The sequence below is a fragment of the Choloepus didactylus genome, chromosome 2 (assembly GCF_015220235.1).
Source record: "Choloepus didactylus isolate mChoDid1 chromosome 2, mChoDid1.pri, whole genome shotgun sequence".
Classification (NCBI taxonomy): Eukaryota; Metazoa; Chordata; class Mammalia; order Pilosa; family Megalonychidae; genus Choloepus; species Choloepus didactylus.
In genome coordinates this window covers 173,395,072-173,417,770 of record NC_051308.1, presented here as the reverse complement: position 1 = coordinate 173,417,770, position 22,699 = coordinate 173,395,072, and the positions used below count along the sequence as shown (strand labels likewise).

At 36.1% G+C, this 22,699-nt stretch overlaps 1 protein-coding gene across 2 annotated transcripts in view; it reads right to left on the bottom strand.

The window, feature by feature from the left end:
- NEGR1 (neuronal growth regulator 1) overlaps positions 1-22,699 on the bottom strand; it is a 904,198-nt gene that overhangs the window by 160,214 nt on the left and 721,285 nt on the right. For both annotated transcript variants that reach the window (XM_037826916.1, XM_037826917.1), the window contains exon 6: positions 12,077-12,228. In XM_037826916.1, coding sequence (XP_037682844.1) covers positions 12,077-12,228 — 152 coding nt within the window. The remainder of the gene's footprint in view (positions 1-12,076; positions 12,229-22,699) is intronic.

The window sequence follows — 22,699 nt, the reverse complement described above, 5'->3', positions numbered from 1 at the left end:
CTTTTCCTCTAATAGCAGCATCTCATATTGTCCTATTTTTCCTCATTAATTTTCATTTCTCCTAAATTCTAGTACACTTATGAAGAATTAGAATTCGTCTTTTTAAAGAAAGAAGATACTCTTCAGGGGAAGTAAAGTTTTCTCAAATTAAAACAAACATAAAAACAAACAAAATGTCCTTTGGGCAACCAATACTGTGACTAAAAGAAATTTTTAAAAAGGAAGCCTGCTTTTGCCCAGGAACGTGTGAAAAAATCTTCCTGCAAATTTTAAGCACAACAAAGTTGCTTCCCAAATTGGCCATTTGCACTCCAGGGCTAAAGCTGAAAGCACACAGAATTGCCTGAGTAATTCAATTGCAGGCAAAATCGATGCAAGTGTGAATGCTACCCTGGTCAAAGGTGGGTCCTTAGGCTGCAACTTAAATCAATTCCGGGTAAGCTAAGTTTGATTACATTTTCAGTGATGAAGCTTTCAAAAGCAATTTTGAGCTTGCCTATTCAAAAGGCTGTTTGGTTACCTCCCGATTCTATATTCCTAGATAGAGAAGCATCTCTCTCTCTCTTTTAGAGATAATTAAGTCAGAATTGAGGAGAAATGAGAGAAAAAGAAAACAAGGAACAACAATCCAGTAAGCAAACATAAATAGCAAATAAGTGCCTACCTCTAGTTATATGTGTCAGTAATATTTTTATGTTTTAATAATTTATAATGATAAGAATAAGGCAAATAGAAGAATAGTCAGGGAGTAAGGCTACAAGGAAAAGAAAACAACCATAATCATGTTCCAAGAATAGTGCGGCGTATGAGACCTATTCTTTCAGGTGCTGCTGGCAGGAGGGATGTTGGTGAAATTCAGGTGGTTCTGAGTTATGAAGCAAAATGGGTGTAAGAAAGGTTGTCAAATATGAACTCCAACAGGCAATATGCTAGCTTGAGAAAAATAAGCTCTTTCAATTTATTTTTTCTCCAGCAGTCAAACCTGCAGAGTTAAACTGCATCCATAGCTATGTTAGTCTTCCTAAAATGTGTTTACTCAGTTAAAAAGTTTGATTATAGATATTATCCATATTGTGGTAAGCATATTATTTTATCAAACCATAGTGCTCCCAAGAAGTTAGGATCTTTTGAGGAAATACAAATCTCCCTACAGGTATGTCTACTAATTCTTAAAACAAAGGCTTATTATCATCCTGCCAGTTTTAGGAAAATGTGTTGCTATATCTCGTCTTATGAAGTATTTTAGAAAACTTGTGATTCAGTCTATGTCGACTGAGTGATGACACTAATCGTTCTTTGACAAGAATTATGATCTGTCTCACTAATTAGGCAGCTACATATTTGCACTAATTGGATTGATTAAAAAAAATCAAAGAAAAGAAATTAAAGAGTATGCATCTATCTAATATCACATTTTAGAGCTAGATAATGCAATCTGATTGTTTGCTCAAAAACTATTGAAAGAGAAAGCTTGGGGGGGAAAAAGGATAAAATTAGAAAAATCCAACCTACCATAAATGTCTAGCCATGCCAAATGTAAAATAACATTTCCATGCAAGCACGTCTTGCTCGATTTATTCAATTGTTACTTAAGCATATACTGGGAAGCTATCTAATTTGTGTCTCAGGAGAGAAATCCCAATTGAATTACATTTACATGTAAGAAAATCCAGTCCACTCTGAACTGACACATTCCATGAGGGTATGCCATTTTCAGTCCCTTCCCAAGCAATTTTATGGATACTAAAACTGAATTTACAGTGCTTTAGAGAAAGTGTGGCTCACTGAAATATCATTGCTCTCACAGTTAATTCTTCCTCTTCTTGCCTTTACCTGGAACATCAAAATGGTTAAAAAAAGAAAAAGGTGCCAATTTCACTTTTTTTTTTCTTTTGGTATGTATTCTATTAATTTATGCTCCATACTGACTTAGGAGAAAACGGAAGTTTAATAATACTGGTACTCAGCAGTCCATAATAATCATTCTGTTCACACATATCTCTGGGTCTTATATTAGGGGCCACGTTTACATTTTTCAGAGAAATAAACCATAACACAGAAGTGGAGTTGGGGGTGTATCTCAGACTTTGACACCTCATCATGTACCTCAAACCATTAGATCATGCTTCAAATCTAGTTACAGCTACAGGAAAAACAGTGCATGTGGGGTAAGTACTATTCTCTAAGAGATTTCTCAGAAATAATGGAGGCTTGGAATTCTCTCACAGGACCGCCAGCATGCTCTGTCAAAGAAATAGCTAGGAAAGGCTCTATTGAAGGTAGATGGCTGGTAATACTTTTTCTTCAGGCTGGAAATGTTGACATGTTTTCATTTTTACAAAGCCCTAATAGCCACAATTCCTATATACACAGGGTCACATTTTAGCCTAATTTGTTATAGGGTTAGAGCTTTGTGAAATAAAATAGCAAGAAGATCTACTCTAGTGCCTTTTCATAGGTTATTGGACAACAGAATTGAAACTGTGAACATAAAGGAAATTTCCCTGGAGAGTACAGTTCTTTGTAGAGATGACAAAATGATTAGGCCAGCAGTGCTATTGAGCTAAACTTTATGGAAACTCACCGCAGAGCCAAACACATTAAAACACAATTTTTTAGGTCAGTAAGAAATAATTTAGAGTTCAATGACAAAGTGTACAGAGGGGAAAAATAACAGAAGTGGTTCTATTTTTTTAAGCAGCAAGTATAACTATTTTAATAATAGTACATAAATATTACTCTTTTTTTTAAACACATATAGATTTCTTGGAATCTTTATGCTTTAGAGCGGAAAGAAAATTTAGAGATTATTCTATTCTCCTCATTTTACAGATGGAGAAACTGATGCCAAAGAGTTAAGTTCTTTCCCTAAGGACCCCTCAGAGTTAAGACCAGGATTTAATTTGTCTGGTTCCTAGGTTAGCATTCCTAATAAAGTTTTATGATTAAATTAAACTCTTTTTGATTTTTCCATATCTTTTTTGGTACCTAATTCCCACAAGTCCGCTACATTAGGAGGCTGATCAATGACAGCAGCAAATGCGAATGCTCCCTTCTCCCTTTGGCATTTTCTGACCCTTTGTCAACCAAGGAAATGTGTGAGCAGTCCTAGGAGCTTGAAAATGTAGCTATCAAATTGCTTCTTAACCTGAGAGAAACATATTAGTAGAGTAATTAATCTTGTACAACCCTCTCTATCAACTTGCCCATTTTTTCTTCACTCCTTACAAGTGAAGGTTTATTTGCATGGCTGATTTAATTAATAACTCTAATAAAAAAGACAATATCATAACAATACACATAGGTGCATTAAATAAAGGAATTAAAGGACCAGTGCTATGAATTTGGATAGCCTGTGAGATAAAGTTACACAATTATTCAGTTTATGTAGATTTTAGGTCTTTAGATCTTTGGTTTACCCTTCAACATTTAGGTTATACTTAACAGAGCAAGGAAAGAAAAGGAAAAGGAATTAACTTTAATGAGTATTTGCTTTGGACTCAGCACTTTTTAGCCATTTTACATGTCCTATATCATTTAATCATCACAAAAATCCTATAAATTATTTTCCTCATTTTATAGATGAGATGACTGAGCTTCAAAGATAGGGATGCAAAGAACTGTCCACAATTATGCATGTGGGATTGCAGTTTCAATCAGATATGTCTAATTCCAAGGAGTATAGTCCTTGGCCTGTGTAGTGGAAAGAACACTGGAACAAGACTAGGAAAAACTAAGTAAGTCCTGCCTCTAGGTTTACTGCGACAGTGAGTCTTTGGGCTCTGACTTTCCTTCTTTGGGCCTCAGTTCCCTCACCTAGAAAGTGAATGGATTGGTCTAGACCGTAAGTTTTCAACCATATTCCATGGAACTCTACAGCTGTTTAATAGCAACCCTGGTTCATTGTGCAATATGAAAGATAAGAAGAAAAGAGGATTTCCAGAGTTTCCTCCAAATCAACAAAACTCACTCCAAATTTTATCTCTATTATATCTTAAGGTCTGCCTAAGGTTTCATTTGGGAGATGAAAGGATTCCACTGCTTTAAAAAGTTTGAAAAAAATTGATGAGTTAGTATCTAAGACCTCCTCTAGCTCTAAAGTTCTGTCAATTGACTGGATAACTAAAGTCCTGCTATCACTTCTATTTGGTTCTCAGTAGTGGCAATTTGGTGAGCTGGAGCATCATAGGCTCCACAGTTATTCTGATGGTTCCAATCTACCTGGTAACATTTCTCACTTATGGAACTGAATGACCACTTTGTATCTAGCTTCTTGAGAATACACACAGGTTCTAGGCACAAAGTTGGGAAGGAAACATCTTACTTTACTCATATTCTACCTCAGAAACTATGTATACATACATTATTTGTGTGATGGTTATGTTTACATACACGTGTGTATTTCTGTTTGGTAGAGTGTTACTCAATAGACTGATATAGCTATCTCAAAACCTTCCTAAAACTGCAAACTAATTTTTTGTCACGTATTTATAATCAAAATATCCAAGAAATGCTCCTCATTAACATCTTAAAGCTGTGAGGATAAAGTGAGTTGGTTCACACAGAACTCTGCTTTCAATAATCAGCAAATATTTTGCAGCTCAACTATAGGGATCAAATTAATAATTGATGACAGTGTGCTAACTATTCACAGCAAACTTCCAAAATTATGCATGTTACTGCCTCTTTCAACCAATACAAAAACCCAATCGCTTTTAAGTTGCAGGAGGGGAGATCAATTTCAAACTAAAATGTGAATCATTCAAATTTATGGTATCACCTTTCACACGGAATCAAGTATCATTATAATGGGTAAAAGTAACAGAGAGCCCATGCAGTTTCTTCCTGTTATGTGGGGATATTTGAAGTCAGCAGAGAGATGAAATTCTACTTGCAATGGCACAGCTGGTTCTATATTCAGCAAATCAGCCAAAAAGAATTGTTCACCTGAATCAGTCAAATCTAAACACGAAAAAACTGTCACATTACCTACATTCTTACTCTCTCCAGTAGCTTCTTCCATTTTCCTTTTGGATACCAGCTACTGACATTTTTTAATATCAAAAGAGGAGGTGTCCATCAAATTAAATAGGCTGAAAGAAATATCCTCTAACATGAGCTGAAATTTTCCAGAAAGTTAAATAGAACTTGTTGATGAAGTGTTAAAAATTGCAATTTCATTATTGTCTCTGCAGGGTTGCTAAGGCAGGGGAAAGAGAAAGGTTTTGTGAATTCTTCGAAGGTTCTATTATATAATATTTTTGAGGCAAATGCTTTGCTACTTTGGATAAATGAACACACATGCCTGCATGCCCATGCGTGCACATGCACTCAAGAAAAGAAGGAGAAAAGTCACTATTATATTATTGAAGCCCACTTTCCAGGAAAAGTTTTGGCACTATACTCTTGGGGAGACATTAAAGCAGGGTTTGACATTCATGCACTGAAGCACTAGTATCATTACCTATTTTGGGCCTCTAAGCAAAGATTGCTTTCAATATTAGGCTAGATTTAGCCCAAATATTTTAATATATTAGATCTCAGGAGAAGGTTGTATTAAAACAAAAATATGTGAATTTTAAACACTTTCCTTATGTAGCTGGAGATTTCTTTCTTTTTAATTAATTCTCTTTCCTTATTTCCCTATAGATGGTGAGTTGTTTAACACTTGTGTTTTAATGAATATCTGTTCCTTCTAGAAAGTGGGAAGCAAAGCCTATACAACATGCTTAACTTATAGAACTATCTATATTTTATTGGCTACTGCAAACTGCTCAAATGATATAAATGATATACATTTGATGAATAGGACCCATAGATGGCAGGATGGGACCATTCAGTTCACATTCTGCAAGAAGACTTGGAAGAATCAACTCTTTCATTTGCTCATATTCAGGAAGCAAAAAATACTTTTGAAAAATAACAATACAACCACGAATAGCTTTGAATCCCAAACTTTTTACCTAATAAGGAAGTTTGCTATGAATGGTTAGCACACTGTCATCAATTATTAATTTGAACCCTACAGTTGATCTGCAAAATATTTTTTCTCTCTCTTTCTCTCTTGCTCTCCCTCTTGTCCAAACCCCTCCCCCCAGAAGTGGTCATACCTCTACTTTTTTAATGCAGATATTCTTTCAGAAATTTTAGTAAAAATGATATAGAGGACAAGGGATCTATTAGCTTTTTTCCATTATAAATTTTACTTTCCCCTTACTTAAGAAAGTCTATACTCTTGACCTGAAGTAATTCTACTGATGAAATTACTAACATCTCTACTTAAAGTTACAGCTAAACAGTTTGAAGCCCACAGGGATTTAAGGTGCCTTCACGCAAAATCAAAGTCCTTGCTTATTTGCTCCAGGACTCAGGAAAGATGTGAGAACAGAGGCAAACAAGCTGAAAATGAGGAAGGTTTGCAGAGAAGCAGGAAGCATGGAAAGGGTAGCCAAACTCTGAGGTAGTGCATCTTTGCAGTATTGGCACTTATTAATCAGAAAAGAAGTCTTATCAGACCAGGTGCTAGGTCCTCAAGACATGGCATCCAACCTGTCCTCTTCCTTTCCTAGCCTAGCCTCTAAAAGAGAAGTTTACTACCAATGTCTCTACTTCCTCATCGACTTATGTAACCATAATCCACAAGAACCTGGCCTCTTCTCCCATTATACCACAGAGATTGCCTTGGCAAAGGCCTCCAATAACTTTCCAATAGTTGAAGACAACGTTGAGACTTTTTCTGACCTGATGGAGGGGTATGGCGGGCACTGCTGATCCTCCCTTCTTCCATGGCACTCCATGGCACTGCCCCTCCTCTAGCATCTCTATCCACACTGAACTGGTGTGGTTCAGCTGGATGCTTCTCTTCCTTTGTTCATTCCTTGATTCTGATTTTACTTGGATTTCTGTCCTTGGTCATCTTTTCACTCTACATCGTCTTTATGATAAATCTTATATGCTCTCACAGCTGAAACTACTACCTCTATTCTGATAATTTTCAATTCTATGTCTCCATTCTGGACTTAATATTCAGCTACCTACTGGACATTGTCTCAAATTCACCATGTCTAAAACTGAACTCGTTTCTCTCCTTTCAATCTCTACCTACTACCCCAAATCTAAAAGCCCTAATCCGTCTCTTATGTTCCTATCATGGTTAATGTCATCAAAGACAAATATTAGGAGTTAACTACATTTCTGCACTTCTCTCCCTGTTCTCTCCAGATTTGATCAATTAACTCCTATCTATTTTATCTTCCTATTATTTCTCAATTCTCTTACCTTTGCTACTCCTTTTGTGTAATTATCTTCTTTTCCTTTAATTATTGAAAGACTACTATGTGGATTCAGATCCCACATTGCCTAAGAAAAATCTTTGAGAAATCAAATCTGTTTTTATTATTCTCTTGTTAAAATCCTTCAATGGATTTCCAAAATCTGAAGGATAAAGTCCAAACCCCTTTGTGGCCCTTCACGTCCTAATCCTGCCAATTTATCTAGCTTCATCTCTCAAGTCTCTTTCTCCCACTTTCTACACTAACCACATTAAAGTACAATCACATCTTCAGATTTTTCAGACTATTTTGTAATGCTACACCTTTACATGTGTTGTTTCATCTTCTTGAGTGTTCATCTTCTTTCATCACCATTCCCACATTCAGGCTTAACCCAATCACACAGCTCAAGGGTCATTTCCTCTATAGCTTGTCCTTCATCATTCAGATCAAATTGATTATTCTCTCATTTGTGTCACTGTACCTCATGCTTGTGATTACTGTTGAATGAACTCTTGGAAATTTCTGTTTCTGAAAATGAGACAGAGAATAGCTATCATGGTATTTTGAGTTGTATTTTAGTTATAATTCATAGAGTGATATTAGCGACTCTAGATGAAAGTCCTTGCATGGCTCTTTAGACTGGATTAAGAGCCTCTTCTCTGTGCCTCAGTATAGTACCACTGACTACACTTCATTACAGTTGCCCGTTTTCTTACCTGTCACCTGTCACTCATCTTAAAATCGCTTGAGGGTGGGGTTCTGGCTCTATTAATCTTTTCTTTTCCAACATCTAGCACGTACCTTGTACATTATAGGCAGTCACTATATATATTTGATGAATGAATACTACTATTGAATGAATTGAGTCTCAAAATAGAACTATTATATTATTCTACTTCTACTCTTTGAATTTCCCAAATGTCTGAACTGCCATGCTATAAACCTTGTATTTGATCTGGGATTAGTGCCACAAGGTGTGGTTCAAGCACTGAGCAAGGGATGAGGTTAAATTATGGGCTATATTTGGGACTTTGTTTCAAATTTGAATGCTTTCATCTTGGCTGTCAAAGGGCTGTTTACCTCCTCAACCCTCAGCAAAGCACTGGGCAGTCAGTCATCAAGTAAGTTCAGTCATCTGTGTATTGGTGTTTGACATGAATAGAATTGAGTGATCTTGGGGGATGTAATGATACAATCAAAATGACTAATATTTTTTGAGTACTTACTTTGTCCTAGGCTAAGTAATAAATGCTTTATATGCATGATCTCATTTAATTCTTACCTTGTGAGAAGGGTTTAACTGAGGCTTTGGAATTTTAGGTAACTTGCCCAAAGTCACACACAGCTATTATGTGGTAGAACTGGGATTCCAATCAAAGCCTGTTCAACTGTCTTTGTGTGAAACACAGATATGCTTACACACACACACACACATACACACACACAGCAAAGAGCTATACTTCCTTTTTGACGGTCTTAGTTCCAAACTATTGCTTCTTGCCTTTTGTTTTGGTGATGGGTTAATACAAACCAGGAGTGGCATATCATGGTCTCAAGACTTGTTCTAAGTAATAATGGATGGAGATCTGATTCTCAGTGACTAAAGCTCTTCTGGAATACTATTATCAAACAACCAGTTTGAGTGTTTGCTATGTATAAACACTATGCCAGGTAACCCATATTTTCAATCAATCTATCATTGAGCTTATTATCTATTCATGGATATAAATCATGAAAGCATGAAAAGGTTCTTATTTGCAATATGTGCTAAATACCACATTCTGCACAGTTGGCAGACCCTTTGGGCTCTATCTCCTTTTTCCTGCGTAAAGTGATGGGTGGCAAGTTAGTTGCACACACTTCCTTGTAGAGGGGCTGATCTTCAGCAGCAGGTCTGACTTCCTCCCTCCCTTCCTCCCTTCTTTCCTTCCTTTCTTCCTTCCTTCCTTCCTTCCTTTTTTTTTCTTAATTAAGCAGGTCACAGGCAAATATAAGATCAGCTAAGACTCGCTTTTAGTTTTAGATCTTTTAGATTATTCATCCCATTCATAGACCTTGTGAAGATGGGCTCTTATATAGGGACACATTGTATGCTCTCCAGCTAGCACCATATAAACCTTAAGAAAGCTGTACTTTCCATATATATAGTTTGCAGGATGTTTAAGTTGGGTAACTGTACCTGTCAAAGGAGACTTAAAAATCCCATAAAAATGTGTGTTTATATGTCCCCATGCCTATTTTTATAAAACAGTTTTCAGTAAAGCATTGACCTCAATCACCTTTCTTACTTAAATGTTTGCTGTTTATATGTAAATGTTTATTTAAAAAAAGACTTTTCTTATATTAGAAAATAGCATATTAGTTATTAAAGAAAAGTTGATAAAAACCACAGGGGCAATTATGTTATATAAAAAGGCTTACCTTACAAAGAATATGTTGCAAATGATACAATTTATATCTCATTCTACTTATAATTTAATGTTCATAGTGAGAAACAGTGAAATGTAGTATTGAAAAGTTTGGCTCTGAAGTAAGACTGTTGGAATTTAAGTGTTTGCTTTGTCACTTACCAAAAGTTTGACTTTGGCCATGTTTTTAATCTCTCTCTTCCTTTCCTCATCTGTCAGAGGGGAATTATATTCTGCCTCTTTGGATTGTGTTAGAATTTAATGAGAAAATTCATATAAAGAAATTAGAACAGGGTCTGGTCCATAGTAATCTAATAACAAATGTTATTTATAATTTCTATAATATGGCCTTGTAGAAGTTAAAAAGACACATTTTAACCTAAAACAATTTATTCATTCATTCATTCAGTTTTTAACTAATACATTTATTTACTAATGATTTATTGATTGCCTTTTAGATACCAAGCTCTGTGCTCGGTCATATGGGAGATAAAATAATTGGACATTTATCCTACCTTCAAAGAATGTATAATTGGTGGAGAGATGAAAAATATAGAAAAATAATTATACTACAAAATAGAATATTCTTAGTGCAATAAGATTTTCAGATGAGATCATATGAGAGTTCTGAATATACAGACATTTCTTCAAACTTCCAGGGCTAAATTGATATTACAGACAGAATTTTCACATTTTATATTTAATTAACAAATTAATCAAATTATGCTAGCACTTGGCAGCACCTTAACATACAGGGAGTTAATGGCAAAGGGAGATCATTAGAGCCTATTCTGAAGAGTCCATATTTAGAAGCCTTTTCAGCAGTGCATTATTTCCTCATGATTGTGTTAAGGTTCCCAGACGCAAACAGACATTTAAATTCACCACATGCATTATGGCTCCAGTTTTGAAAATCAGAATGAGATTTAGAAATTTTAATAGCAAAAAGGTAATGTGTTATTAGGCACTAAATTTTTCTTTACTTTGCCTCTTTTAATTCATTTATTCTTTCAGATTGTTGAATATTTAAACCATTTAAAATATTAATAATGAAGTATCAATATTTGCATTAAATTGAAATTCACACTGCTCTGTAATGTTTTCACTCATTTATATTATTTATAATTACACTAAATAAATCATCCCCATGTAAGAAACTTAAGCAAGTATATCATACTATGGTTAATGCATGGTAAGTAATGGCTTTATTTCAGAGTGAGGCACTAAGAAATATTAAGAAATATTAAACTGGAATAATAAATATGTGATTTTTAAAAGTCTATGCAGAAAAAATAATTTTAAATAATTATTTTCTTTTAAGAACAAACTGATGTATTTTATTTAATATTAAGGTTCTTAAATCATGGTAATTCAAAGTCCAAAAATCATGAATCTTATTATTACAGTCTATTTTTTAAGTGGTAGGAATATCATATAGCCTATCCCCATTTCCTGAAAAATAGAAACAAACATGTCTGTGATGAACTAGGCACTATTTGCATTTTTCAGAGACAGCTTAACTATCACAGAATAACGTAAATGTACATATGTCAGATTACTATAAAATATTAACTATAAAAGACAACAATGGTTCAAATAACTTAATGGAACTGAAAAAGCAACATATTTGTAGACTTCTTTGAATATTTTGAGAAATACTCCACTTCAAATGCAGGAATATTTTATGGTTGTAATAATTTGTTGGTGATTCAACTCCTAAAAAGCACTAAAACTAATGACAGGAAAAAATTTTAGCATAGATCTCTCTCACCTCCTTGTATTTGCTCTTCTTTGTTGATTTCTTAGTCCTTGGAAACTAAGGCACATAAGATATGTAGTATTTATTTTAGTAAAACCTTACATTATAATTTAAGATATGGTTTTGAGTAACAGTCTTATTTATATGGAAAAAATATTTTGTCTATGATCATTTACTTACTATTTCATTTTATTTATGGCCTGTGATATTCTGGCTATTACAAGGTGAGCGTCTAAAGAAAACCAATCAAGAATCAATTCAGGCCATATTAATCTATGCTTCAAGATAACATAACTTATTTAAAAAATAGAAACCACAAAACAATCAGGCAAAAACAAAAAACCCACCAAAACAACTGTCATCAGTCAGAAGACATATTTCAGTTGGCTTTGTTAATTATGTATTTTTTTTCCTTTTTGCAGCTGTAAGACATTTCTCAAAACACAGATAGACTTCAATAGATATTGCAAAATTCTCAAATGCTCATATTTATTTTGGGGCAAAGATTCCTCTGTGAAAGAAATATAGTACAAAAGTCTGAGTTCCTAAAATAAGCATAGCATGCCTAGGTTTATCTCTACTGATGTATTGAACAAGAGGCATCTGGGAGAATTCTGGCAATGCTTGTTACTTACGGTTAAGAGGCAGGCTTGCATTGGTTGTGCCTAGCTTGTTGGCAGCCACACAAGTATAGTTCCCGAAGTGCTCCTGTGTCACATTGGTGACAGTGAGAATGGATCTTGTGCTAAAATTTTGAATAATAATTCCTTGTTGGCCATTGAAGAGCCTAGAAGACAAAGCAAACTCCAGGTAAATATTTATTGTGAACATCATTTTCATTTTTATCTTAGGTGGGGTTGTCATGGCAACACATAGATAGTTTTGACCATACTGATGTTAGCATTATAGCATGATAATGTCACAATTATATTTTGCTTATTTTAGCATATTTTGAGGAGGGGAGATTGTATGATAGCTGTAGACTGTTCTTATAGGATTATTTATGTTCTATGACAGACTGAGCTTAGCTATCCACATATCTTATTTAAACTACAGCAATGGCATCTCTTCTATTAATGTTAAGGAAAAGCAAAGGGAATTAAATATAAAGATTCTATTTCTCTGGGAGTTATTCATTCCTAATAAGAAAGAATAAAGATAAAATGAGAGTTTTGAAAGAACAAACTTGATGTTTCTAGGTAAGTTGGATAGAGTTTGTCTTGGCCATTTCAGATGGCATTATTGGATTATTCCCATGAAAGTTAACTCTATAATTATGTAATAGAATGGTCTTGAGGCTAGGTTCAACACTGCTGTACTGCCTTTACTGTTGCCATGTGCAACACAGAGAGTTGACTTGCCATTATACCTAGAAAAAGGCAGTGGTATAGTATTGAGGATAACATTTCGAGTTGAGTCACAGCTCTGTCAAATTTTAGTCATGTTCCTGGGAAAGTCCTTAAACCCATAGAGGTTGATTCACCCGATTCCACTCTGACTACTCAAAACTTTTCTCCAGACTTATGGGCAGAGACCCTCACTCTCAATTGGGCTGTTATGGCTTTACCAGTCTCAATGCATGCCATGTCCATTCCTGATGTACTCTTTTCCTGAACCTGCACCCTAAGGTTTTCAACCCCTTTTTATCTCTGCCAGCCAGATCCTTTCCCCTCATTTAGGCCCAGCCTCCATCCTATCTTTCATTCTCTAATGATCCTCAAATGATTATCTTCTCTCTGCATGTCTTTCTCCAAGTTGTGGTATTTATAAAACCAAAACCATTCTCTTGAATTGTTCTTTCTAGCAATTTCCATATACACAAGAAATTTGATTCAATTGTTTTAAATTTCCCCAAAGATAGGGTCATAGGATATGCTTTCTCTTATATTTGAATCCTACACAGCACTTAATAGTGGGATCCTACTTACATAATAAATAGTGCATAGGTCAATGGAGTCTGGGCAATGTGCTTCATTCAGTGATTCTTTCAAAGCACTCTCTTTCTAAATATGAATGCTGTCATAATGAGGATGACAGCAGATACTAACTTCTCCCTAACTAACCCAGAATTCACTGTGAAAGAGATGTGCTGATTGCAATACAGGCTATGTAAACTCATAACCCAAATGGCATATATGAGTTTTATCTTTAGTGTGTTCAAGTTTTACTGCTAAATATTTCTTTAATCATGAAAATGCTAATAAATGGCATTCCCCAGAGAGTTTAAGTTGAACTCCTTCACATTGCGCTATGTGGCTTGCATTTGAATTTAGATAAAATAAACTGTAGTTAAAGGCAGATTAAAATAAGCAACCATACTTGATTACTCTAGGAATTACTTAAAGTTCATGTAATAGCTGAATTTGGTGTATCCAAAACTCAAACATTAATCTGATCAATACAACTTTGAGTTGAATAAATATTGAACAAACTTTAACTTGAGCAATAAACGTAATGATTTCCAACTCTGACATAAGAAAATAAGGCATAGATATAAGGATGGATGGACTTCTGGGGAAGATGGCAGAATACGGGGCTCTAGGACTCAGTCCTTCCACCAAAACAAATATTATACAGGCAGGAACCGTCTGAAACAATATTTTGAAACTCTCGAGGCTGGAAGAACACTGTACAGCATCCAGGGAAGAGCGGGAGGAAGAGGCTGATAAACTACTTAAAGGACAGTAAATAAATAGCGCTCTTGGTGTAGGGGCTACAGACGCCCATCCCCCACCCTCATGGCAGTCCACCTTGGGGTCCAGCTCCTGGCTAGCTTGCCAGAGACAGAAAGGGGCATACAAGTCTTCTTCCCCAAGAACTGAGGTGGGCATGGCTGATTACTGATCATGACTTTTGATTAGTAAATTCAGATCACTGGGGGCCTGTCAATGAGGGCAGCCACTGTCTCAACCCCACCCTCTGGACAGAGGAAGAGACAATGGAGATTTAAAGACACAGTGCTTCCTCAGGGCTGCAGGGGACAGTTAGCTGAAGGGCTACATTTGCTGGGCAGGCCAGGAAAGTTCGGCTTTGGATAGTCATTGGAGAAGTTTTTCTTACCCTTCCTGATCCCCTCACCACTTTGGAGCTGGTCTGTGCCCCTTTCCTGGGTTGCTGGCCCTGTTTTGGCTGGGAAAGACTGATATGGGAAAGTACTCTCCAGGGTGGTATTCCTCCCTGGATTTGTCTTCCAGGAAAAAAAAAAAAAATCAGCTTGAGACAACAAAAGGAGTATAAAAACATCTATAGAGGCAGGCAATCTGGGACAGAGGCCTGACAGCTTCAAAAACCCAGGAGAGAGAGGACTGTCTCCTTGGGAAACAAAAGGGGCAACCAAACTCTTATAAACAGGAGGGCTCCAAAACAACTGACAAGCAAAATTCCAGGACAAGATAGCTGTCCAGAAAGAGAGAGAAAACCCTGTACACTGCATTCACCTTGGGCAGACCTTCCTGATAGCAGGACTGAAGCTCAAGGAAATCACTGTCTTGTCACCAGCCGGTTACACAACCAAGAAACAGACATTTCAGGAGCAAAATCCCAGAGTTAACATTTCAAAATATTAAAATATAGAGTGTGCAACAAGGGTAGAAGACAGAGAAACAGAAAATGATGGTCCATCCAAAGGAAGAGAATAAATATACAGAAAACACCAATGAGGAAGACGAGATTGTGGACATACTGAACAAAGCCTTTAAAAAATGATCTTAAAAATCCTCAAGGAGATGAAGGAAAGTAAAGAGAAAGAACAAAAGGATATCAGGAAAACAATGAATGAGCAATATGACAGTCTAAGTAAAGAGATAAAAATTTTAAAAAGGAACCAAACAGAACTATTGGAGTTGAAGAACACAACAACTGAAATGAAAAAATGCCCAGGAGAGCTCAAGAACAGGTTGGAGCTAGCAGAAAAAAGAATCAGTGAACTCAAAGACAAGCAACATGAAATGAGTTAGACTGAGGAGCAGAGAGAAAAAAGAAATTTTAAAAGTGAAAATAGCCTAAGACAGCTATGGGACATTATCAGACATACCAATATACATATTATGGGAGTTCCAGAAGGAGAAGAAAGAAAGAGGCAGAAGAAATAGTCAAAGAAATAATGAAAGAGAATATCACAAATTTAAAAGATGTGAATATGTGCATCCAATAGCTCAGAGAACACCAAACAGGATAAATATGAAGAAAAATACACTCCATCATATGCTGATTACAACTATTAAACGCAAAGGACAAGGAGGTTGTTCTGAAAGCTGCAAGAGAAAAGCAACATGTTATGTACAAGGGAGTCACAATTAGATTGAGTGTCGATTTCTCATTAGAAACCATGGAAGCAAGAAGGCAGTGGGTTAAAATACTTAAAGTGCTGAGAGAAAACAACTGCCCTGCCAAGAATTTTATTTCCAGTGAGACTCTCTTTCAGAAATGAGGGCAAGAATAAGACATTCTCAGATTAAAAAAAAAAAAAAAAACTAAGGAAGTTCATTACTACCAGACCTACCCTCCAAGCAATGCGAAAAGTTCTTCAGACTGAAATGAAAGGATACTAGACAGTGGTTCAAAGGACCATAAAGAAATAAAGACCTGTGGTAAAGGTAATGATGTGGGTAATTATAAATGCCAGTATTGCATTGTATTTTTTGGTATGAACTCCACTATTTCCTAAAGGTGTTAAAATGCTAATGCATAAAAAGTAATGATAAGAAACTTCCAGAGAAGATGGCAGAATAAGGAGCTGCAGTACTCACTCCTCCATTGAAAACAGCTAGTGGAAAGGCAGAAAGTGTCTGGGACTACTACTTTGGGGCTCCAGGGGCCAGGGGAGGATTGTGCAATCCCCAAGGATGAGTGAGACAGAGGCTGAGACACTGCAGCAAAGAACTATGAGTAAAGTGCTCAGTGGTGACTCCTGGCACCCGACCTCACTCTTCTTCCTTTCTGACTTTGCCAGTGCCTCATAAAACTGTGAGCTGCCAGCTTTTGCTTTGCCAGCAGATACTGCCAACTCCTAAGTGACACAACCTGTCCAACTAACTAGTTCTGAATTGGAATAGTCCCCTATATTTTCAACTGTCAGCCAGAGGTAGCATGAGTAAAGCATGCTAATAAATAGGGATATTTACATTTCTGACTCATGAAATGCTGACAACCTTCACAATCATAATCTCCCAAAGGTAGTAGTTATTCAGAATGGCCTGAAGAGCCTGTAGCTCCTCACCACCCTATGAAACAATTTATATTTCCAATCAATCACAGCACACTGACCACATAGACATTAACACCAATTTTTAATATTGCTAAAATTAAAGGGAGTACTGACACCAGCTCTCAATCATTTTATATATAAATCTACCCTCACTGCACATCTGGGGTAATTGTTCAGTATCTGTTTTTCCAGGTCAGGAATAATAATAAACATTTCTAGAGAAACAAATTTTCAGGCAAAAAGAGCTATAGAAAGACTTCATTGCTAATGTAGCAAATGAATATTCACCTAAAATATTAAAATAACTTGGAGTAGGAGTAGGGGAGATAATCTTAAATGATGACATATTGTTTTTATTAGACTGGAATTACAAGGGAATATAATCACCATATATCAAGAGATATGACTGGAAAAGATTAACATGGTCTTGTTAATCGGTCTTTGGGTGCTAGTATAGCAGCTACGGAAGGAGGGTAGGGGAAGGTGGTACTTGAATCATAAGAGGTATATTTACAAAGAAAACGGATGTTACTTCCAACAATGGAATTGCAGGCTTGTGGAGTTCCAAGAGGTGGTATAAGCTAAAGATACAGATAACAAAAAAGGCATTTAGAGAAAGTCATGAGTGATAGTAGAACTCTAGTACGGCCTTAATGGAAATGAGGTGTTTATATTTAGCTATAGCATAATGATTAAATGTCTCTTATGCTTTAAGCACTTGTTAGGAACCAAGGAAAAAAGACAAATATGACACAGTTACTATATCAAGGACCTCCTTAGCTACACCTGAAGATCTGAACACGATATGGGTTGGCATCTAGGCCCTTCCACATCATATCACAAAGTGTGTTCTTTCTCAGTGATAGAAGTCTAGCTTGTATTTATCTTGGCTCTGAATCATGGCTGTCTTTTTAGTCTTTTCAGTGTGAGCAGGAATACTTTACTTACTTATAGGGAAATGTTTAGTTGTTCTCAACACCTTTTTGACTGAAGTCTAACACTAAAAAAACTCAACATTGTAAAAAAAATCTAGCAATAGGAGTGTGGGAAGTTGACATTCAGAAAACATTTAAGCATTATCATATGTAACATCAACTCATCTTTATAGCAACCCTGGGAGGTAGGTAGGTTTGTCATTTCACAGATATGAGAAAGCTGAAGTTCAGAAAGATTAAGTTATATACCTCTCTCTGATAAGTGACAGAAGCAACAATCAAATCCAAGTCATCTGACTATTGGTATCCACCACCCTATGAAGCAATTGATTTTCAAATCAACAGGTAGAAAACAGGGTATTCTATTTGAATTTGCAGAGGCAAGTCAGAAATCCTGGGTAGTTCCAAGAAATTGAGTCAAGCTAGGGAATAAAACCAGTGAAGCTAAAAAACCAGGTGGTATGTGGTGTCTGTGCCAGGAAAGCTAGGTCCAATCTAATGGGTAAACTTACTAGGGTAGAAAGCCAAACAAAAAAGTAAGGTTCAGTTCAACTAGCTATCTGGAGAGTTCCCTGGATTCACAGGTCTTTTGAAACTGTTTGGAGCTTAGTTATGCCCGGCAATGCAGCCTCCTGCAGCAGCTCTCTTCAGCTATCAATGGGGTTAGCCTCACAGATGACTCATGGTCCCAAGATGAAAAGCATGGAATAGGCTCTGTCCTTGCCACCTTCCTCAAACTCCACTCTCACACTTTCAGCATCAATTATCGTTTGTTTTTCTTCCCTAGGTCCTCTAAGTATTTGGATAGTAGCAAGTGTCTCCCCCGATTGCATATGCAGAATACAGCCAAGAATGGCAGAAAAATACAACCTAGCCGAGTGGCAGGAATGCAACATTTTACAGTAGTCCCAAATTGTATCTAGAAGTACAGATCTAGTGAGTTATATAATTACTATGTTCTTCCTGACTAGGTCAAATTGTTCTCCTCTACAGCTTGATATTGTAACACTGTTGCAGTTGTAAGTTTTCAGGTATTTGTGTGTTTTTGATTGATATTCATTTTCTTCATTATGGTGTAAACTCCATTAGGGCAGGGTTCTTGGCTTGTTCTGTTATTTTTTTGTATTCAAGCACAATGTGCCAAGTAATTAGTATTACACTGTAAGTTAACTATTACATGACTGACTAAATGACTTATGCTTTTTCATTTTTGAAACTCTTATTCTTTTCATCTGAAGACAATCTCAAAGTGCTGATGTAAGAATGTTCTTTAAATATATAAAATGTACTATCTACCCACATATGTATCAAATGCAGTAGGCACTAGATATATGGTAGGTGTTATTATTGTTCAATGATAGGGTCTGTTTCTTAGAACAGATACATTTCCTCTTGGATGGCAGCAAAATATTAAATATTGAGCAGACAGGAAATTATTTTTAAAGAAAAGATCTAGAAGGGTGACTGAAAAGATCACGGCATCATGATTTCAAGATGTGCCAAACTCAGTATCAATTACATGCACATTATCAACTTCATCTAGGCTTTTCACAGATGTGCAGGGTAGATAAAAAAAAAAAAGGAAAAAAGAGGAGCAGTCAGAAGCTGCTAGAAACCAGAGAGAAATGAAAATTTATGTGAACATGCTGCCATGGCAACCTATTAGTTTACTCTGTTGCTTGGTACTTAATTCTCAAAACAATATGATACCATTTATTCCTAGGAACAGACTGAAGAATATCATGCATCACTGTCTTAGCCCCAAGGGGTATCTATCTTTAGTTGCACATTTGAATAAATTAATGTTATTATAATATATTAGAACACTTTAATGATTTTAGACTTTATTAAGCTATTTAAAATGTATGTCTTGTTTACTTTATCAATATTAATGAAATTAATAATTTTAGATTAGAGGCTTTTGGGCTGCCTTACTTGTGACAGTTTGGTTCACATGGGGAAGATATTCCCTTTTAATCCTACACCAAATAAACAAAGGCTACAGTGCAGGTGTCAACCTCCCCTGACTGCCGCGAGTCCTGTATCCCTGACAACCTGGCCTAAGACAGGATTCCCTCCCTCTGCTTGAAATGCTTTTCTAATTTCAATGTGTCCACAAATATAATGTCAAATTTCATCTCACAATATACCAATAAAATCATTTCTCAGAGACCACACTTTCAGCAAAGAAATCCTGGTAAACCAGAATCAAACAATAGAAATCAGCTTTCTATAATCATACAGCTTATGGGTTTACATTACTCCCACCATCTAAGGCAACAGAATCCATTCATGCTAATATTCTCTTATGATTTTGGAAGTGTATAGAGCCAGAAGAATGGCTCTACTTTATAATTTTTAAATAGATACAATGCATTCTTTCATCAGAGTGTGCTATTTGTGCCAAAAATTATGTTAGATGCTAGGGACACAGTAGTGAAAAAGGTGGAATCCTCATTCCCAGGTTCATTATAGTTTAATAGGAGAGATGGACAAATAAAAAAGTTGAGTAAAGTTTAATAAGTGCTTTGATAGGGGTGAGCACATGTGAGGATATTTGGACAGCTGCCTCTGAGTACAAAAGGCTCAGGGTAGATTTCCTGGAGAAAGTGACATCTGAACTGAGACTAAAGGACTAGTGGAAGAGAGCCAAGCAAGAGTAACCAGGGACGAGTGTGTAGGTGGAGCAAAGAGGCCAACATGTCATGAGGCCTGAAAGACAGAGACTATATAACAATGGGAATTAAATTATTTCAGGATAGTTTCAGCTCCAATTGTGAGAGAGTGGAATGGCAAGGTATACAGTTAGAGACGTAAAAAAGAGCGCAGAATATGAAGGTCTCCTGTGGCATAGTGTGGTGTTAGGACTTGATTCCAAGATCAAGAAGAACCACTGAAGGGACTGAAGCATAAAATGATAAGATCAAATACTCAGTTTGGAAAGATCACAAGAATTTTAGGAACACAACCAAATTCCAGCTGTTCACCAGTGGATTCCACATGCAGCATTAGCACATGGGTACCGGTACGTTCCAAACCAGACTCAACATGATCCCTCCCAAACCTCTTTTCCATGCTAATGGCTTCACCATTCACCTAGTTGTCTAGACAGAAAACGTGGAATTATACTCAACTTGTCCTTTTCTTGTATCTAATCAGTCACTGAAAATACAAATACTATTTTTTCTACCTCCTGCTTTCTAACTGCACAGCAAATTCCCTAGTTAAAGCTGTATTATCTCATCTTTCTCATCTGTTCTTCCCAATTTCTCCCAAAAGCACTTTGCTAAGATATGGATTGGATCATTTCACTACTCTTGAAAAGTCTTTTAATGGCTTCCCAGTGTCTCTGCAATCAAGCCCAATTGTCTTATCACAGCATTTAAGAGCTTCCAAGGGCTTTCACTAAGGACTTTTCACCTCTACCTCCTATTATTCCTGTTTTCACATTCTGCACTCCAAGGCATATAAAATTCTTCATACAATGCTCACATATCATTGGCCATGTTCTTCCCTTGCTCATGATTACTCTTGGCTCCTTGCAATGTTTGGAAATGCTACTTATCATTTGGTGTACAGTTCCAAAGCTATGCTATCCCTGAAACTCTTATTTGTGTTGAAGGGACTCTTTCTGGGCACTTACATGGTTCCTGACTTACTGTTCCCTCAGTATTTTCTTATTATTTATTTCATTTTGGTGATATTTTATGACACATCCTAAACTCTAAGTCTGAGGATGCAAACTGGCCACTGGCCCACTTTTGATTCTGTTTGACTGGTCCAAAGTTTTAAATATAACAATATGCATTTATGTATTGGAAGGACATGTGCTTTCTAGTTCCAAGGAGCTGAAATGCTCCCACTCAATTCAAACATTTGCCCTTTACCTCCCTGTCCTTGAATGACAAAGTCATCCCAGGGGTGATAAAAGTTGTACTGACAAGACATCAGTTATTAAAAAGAGTGAAAAATCATCCAGATAATTAATCAAATAATTTCATGGTAGAAATTTGAGATAGCAGAAATACAAGTTCTTTCAATTCAGGAACTTCCTTTTCAAAATTTTCAAATGATCTCACCGATGAAAGGGGCCCAAAGAATATTTGCTGAATGAAGAGGTAAAATCTCAGGTCAGCAGGGAAGAGAATTTTCAGCTTGGAGTGGTGATGGATTTATTTCCAGTACCCTTCTAAATAAAAACACGTGACTTCTTGTCAATTAGAGGATGAAGAGAAAGAGAGAGGGAAGGAAGGGGGGGGGAGAAAATATATTTATAGTCCTTTCTGAGGAATCAAATTTGTGTAAAAGCTGGAAGAGGGATAGCCAGGCACAATAGTCAAGAAATTAGGTTTGACTTCAAGTTCTATATTTCCCTTCAAGAAGTATTTTCATCTTTCTGAAATATAATTTCAACTAATGTGTAATCTAGTGATTATTAAAGGAATGGGTAATGTAGTACACAGTGTGCTTTATCATATGAGATGTCAGATTGCAAAGCCTGCACATAGGGTAAAAATTGCATGATGTCAAAATTGCCCTTAAAAAATTCCTTAAACTACCATATTTTACAACAGTCTCCAAAATGGAGTGCAAGTATCCCAAGGTAGGTACAAAATGATCTGTTAGAGTGTGAGAAAAAATTAATAGAATGTCCATTTATACTGTACTTTTCTTTTAAGTTTTAGCTGTTTTAGGTTATATAATATATGTAGTATACTAGTTAAGAAGTGCATACATACAAATCACAAATAAAATGTGCATATTATTAGTTTTTGCTAAGTTTTACATTTTACTTATAGGGATATATGTCCAAAAATATTGCTTACTACTCTTTACATCACTGTCCATGGTTGAGCAGCAGGTGAAGTAGTTGGCTTTTGTTTTAGAGCCATATTGTATCAAATGAATATCTTTGAAATTAGAATTCCACTTAGAATGCAGAGATGCTCACACTAGCAGAGGTATATGGGAATGAAGATCAATTAAAGGAGCAGTAAGTATGTATCTTTCTTCACATGTGTGTCTAAAGCTTATACACATTGAATAGAGCAGCAAGACAAAATTATTTAAATTTTTACTAATATTATGCTGATATTGCCCTTTCTCTTTTTTTCTCT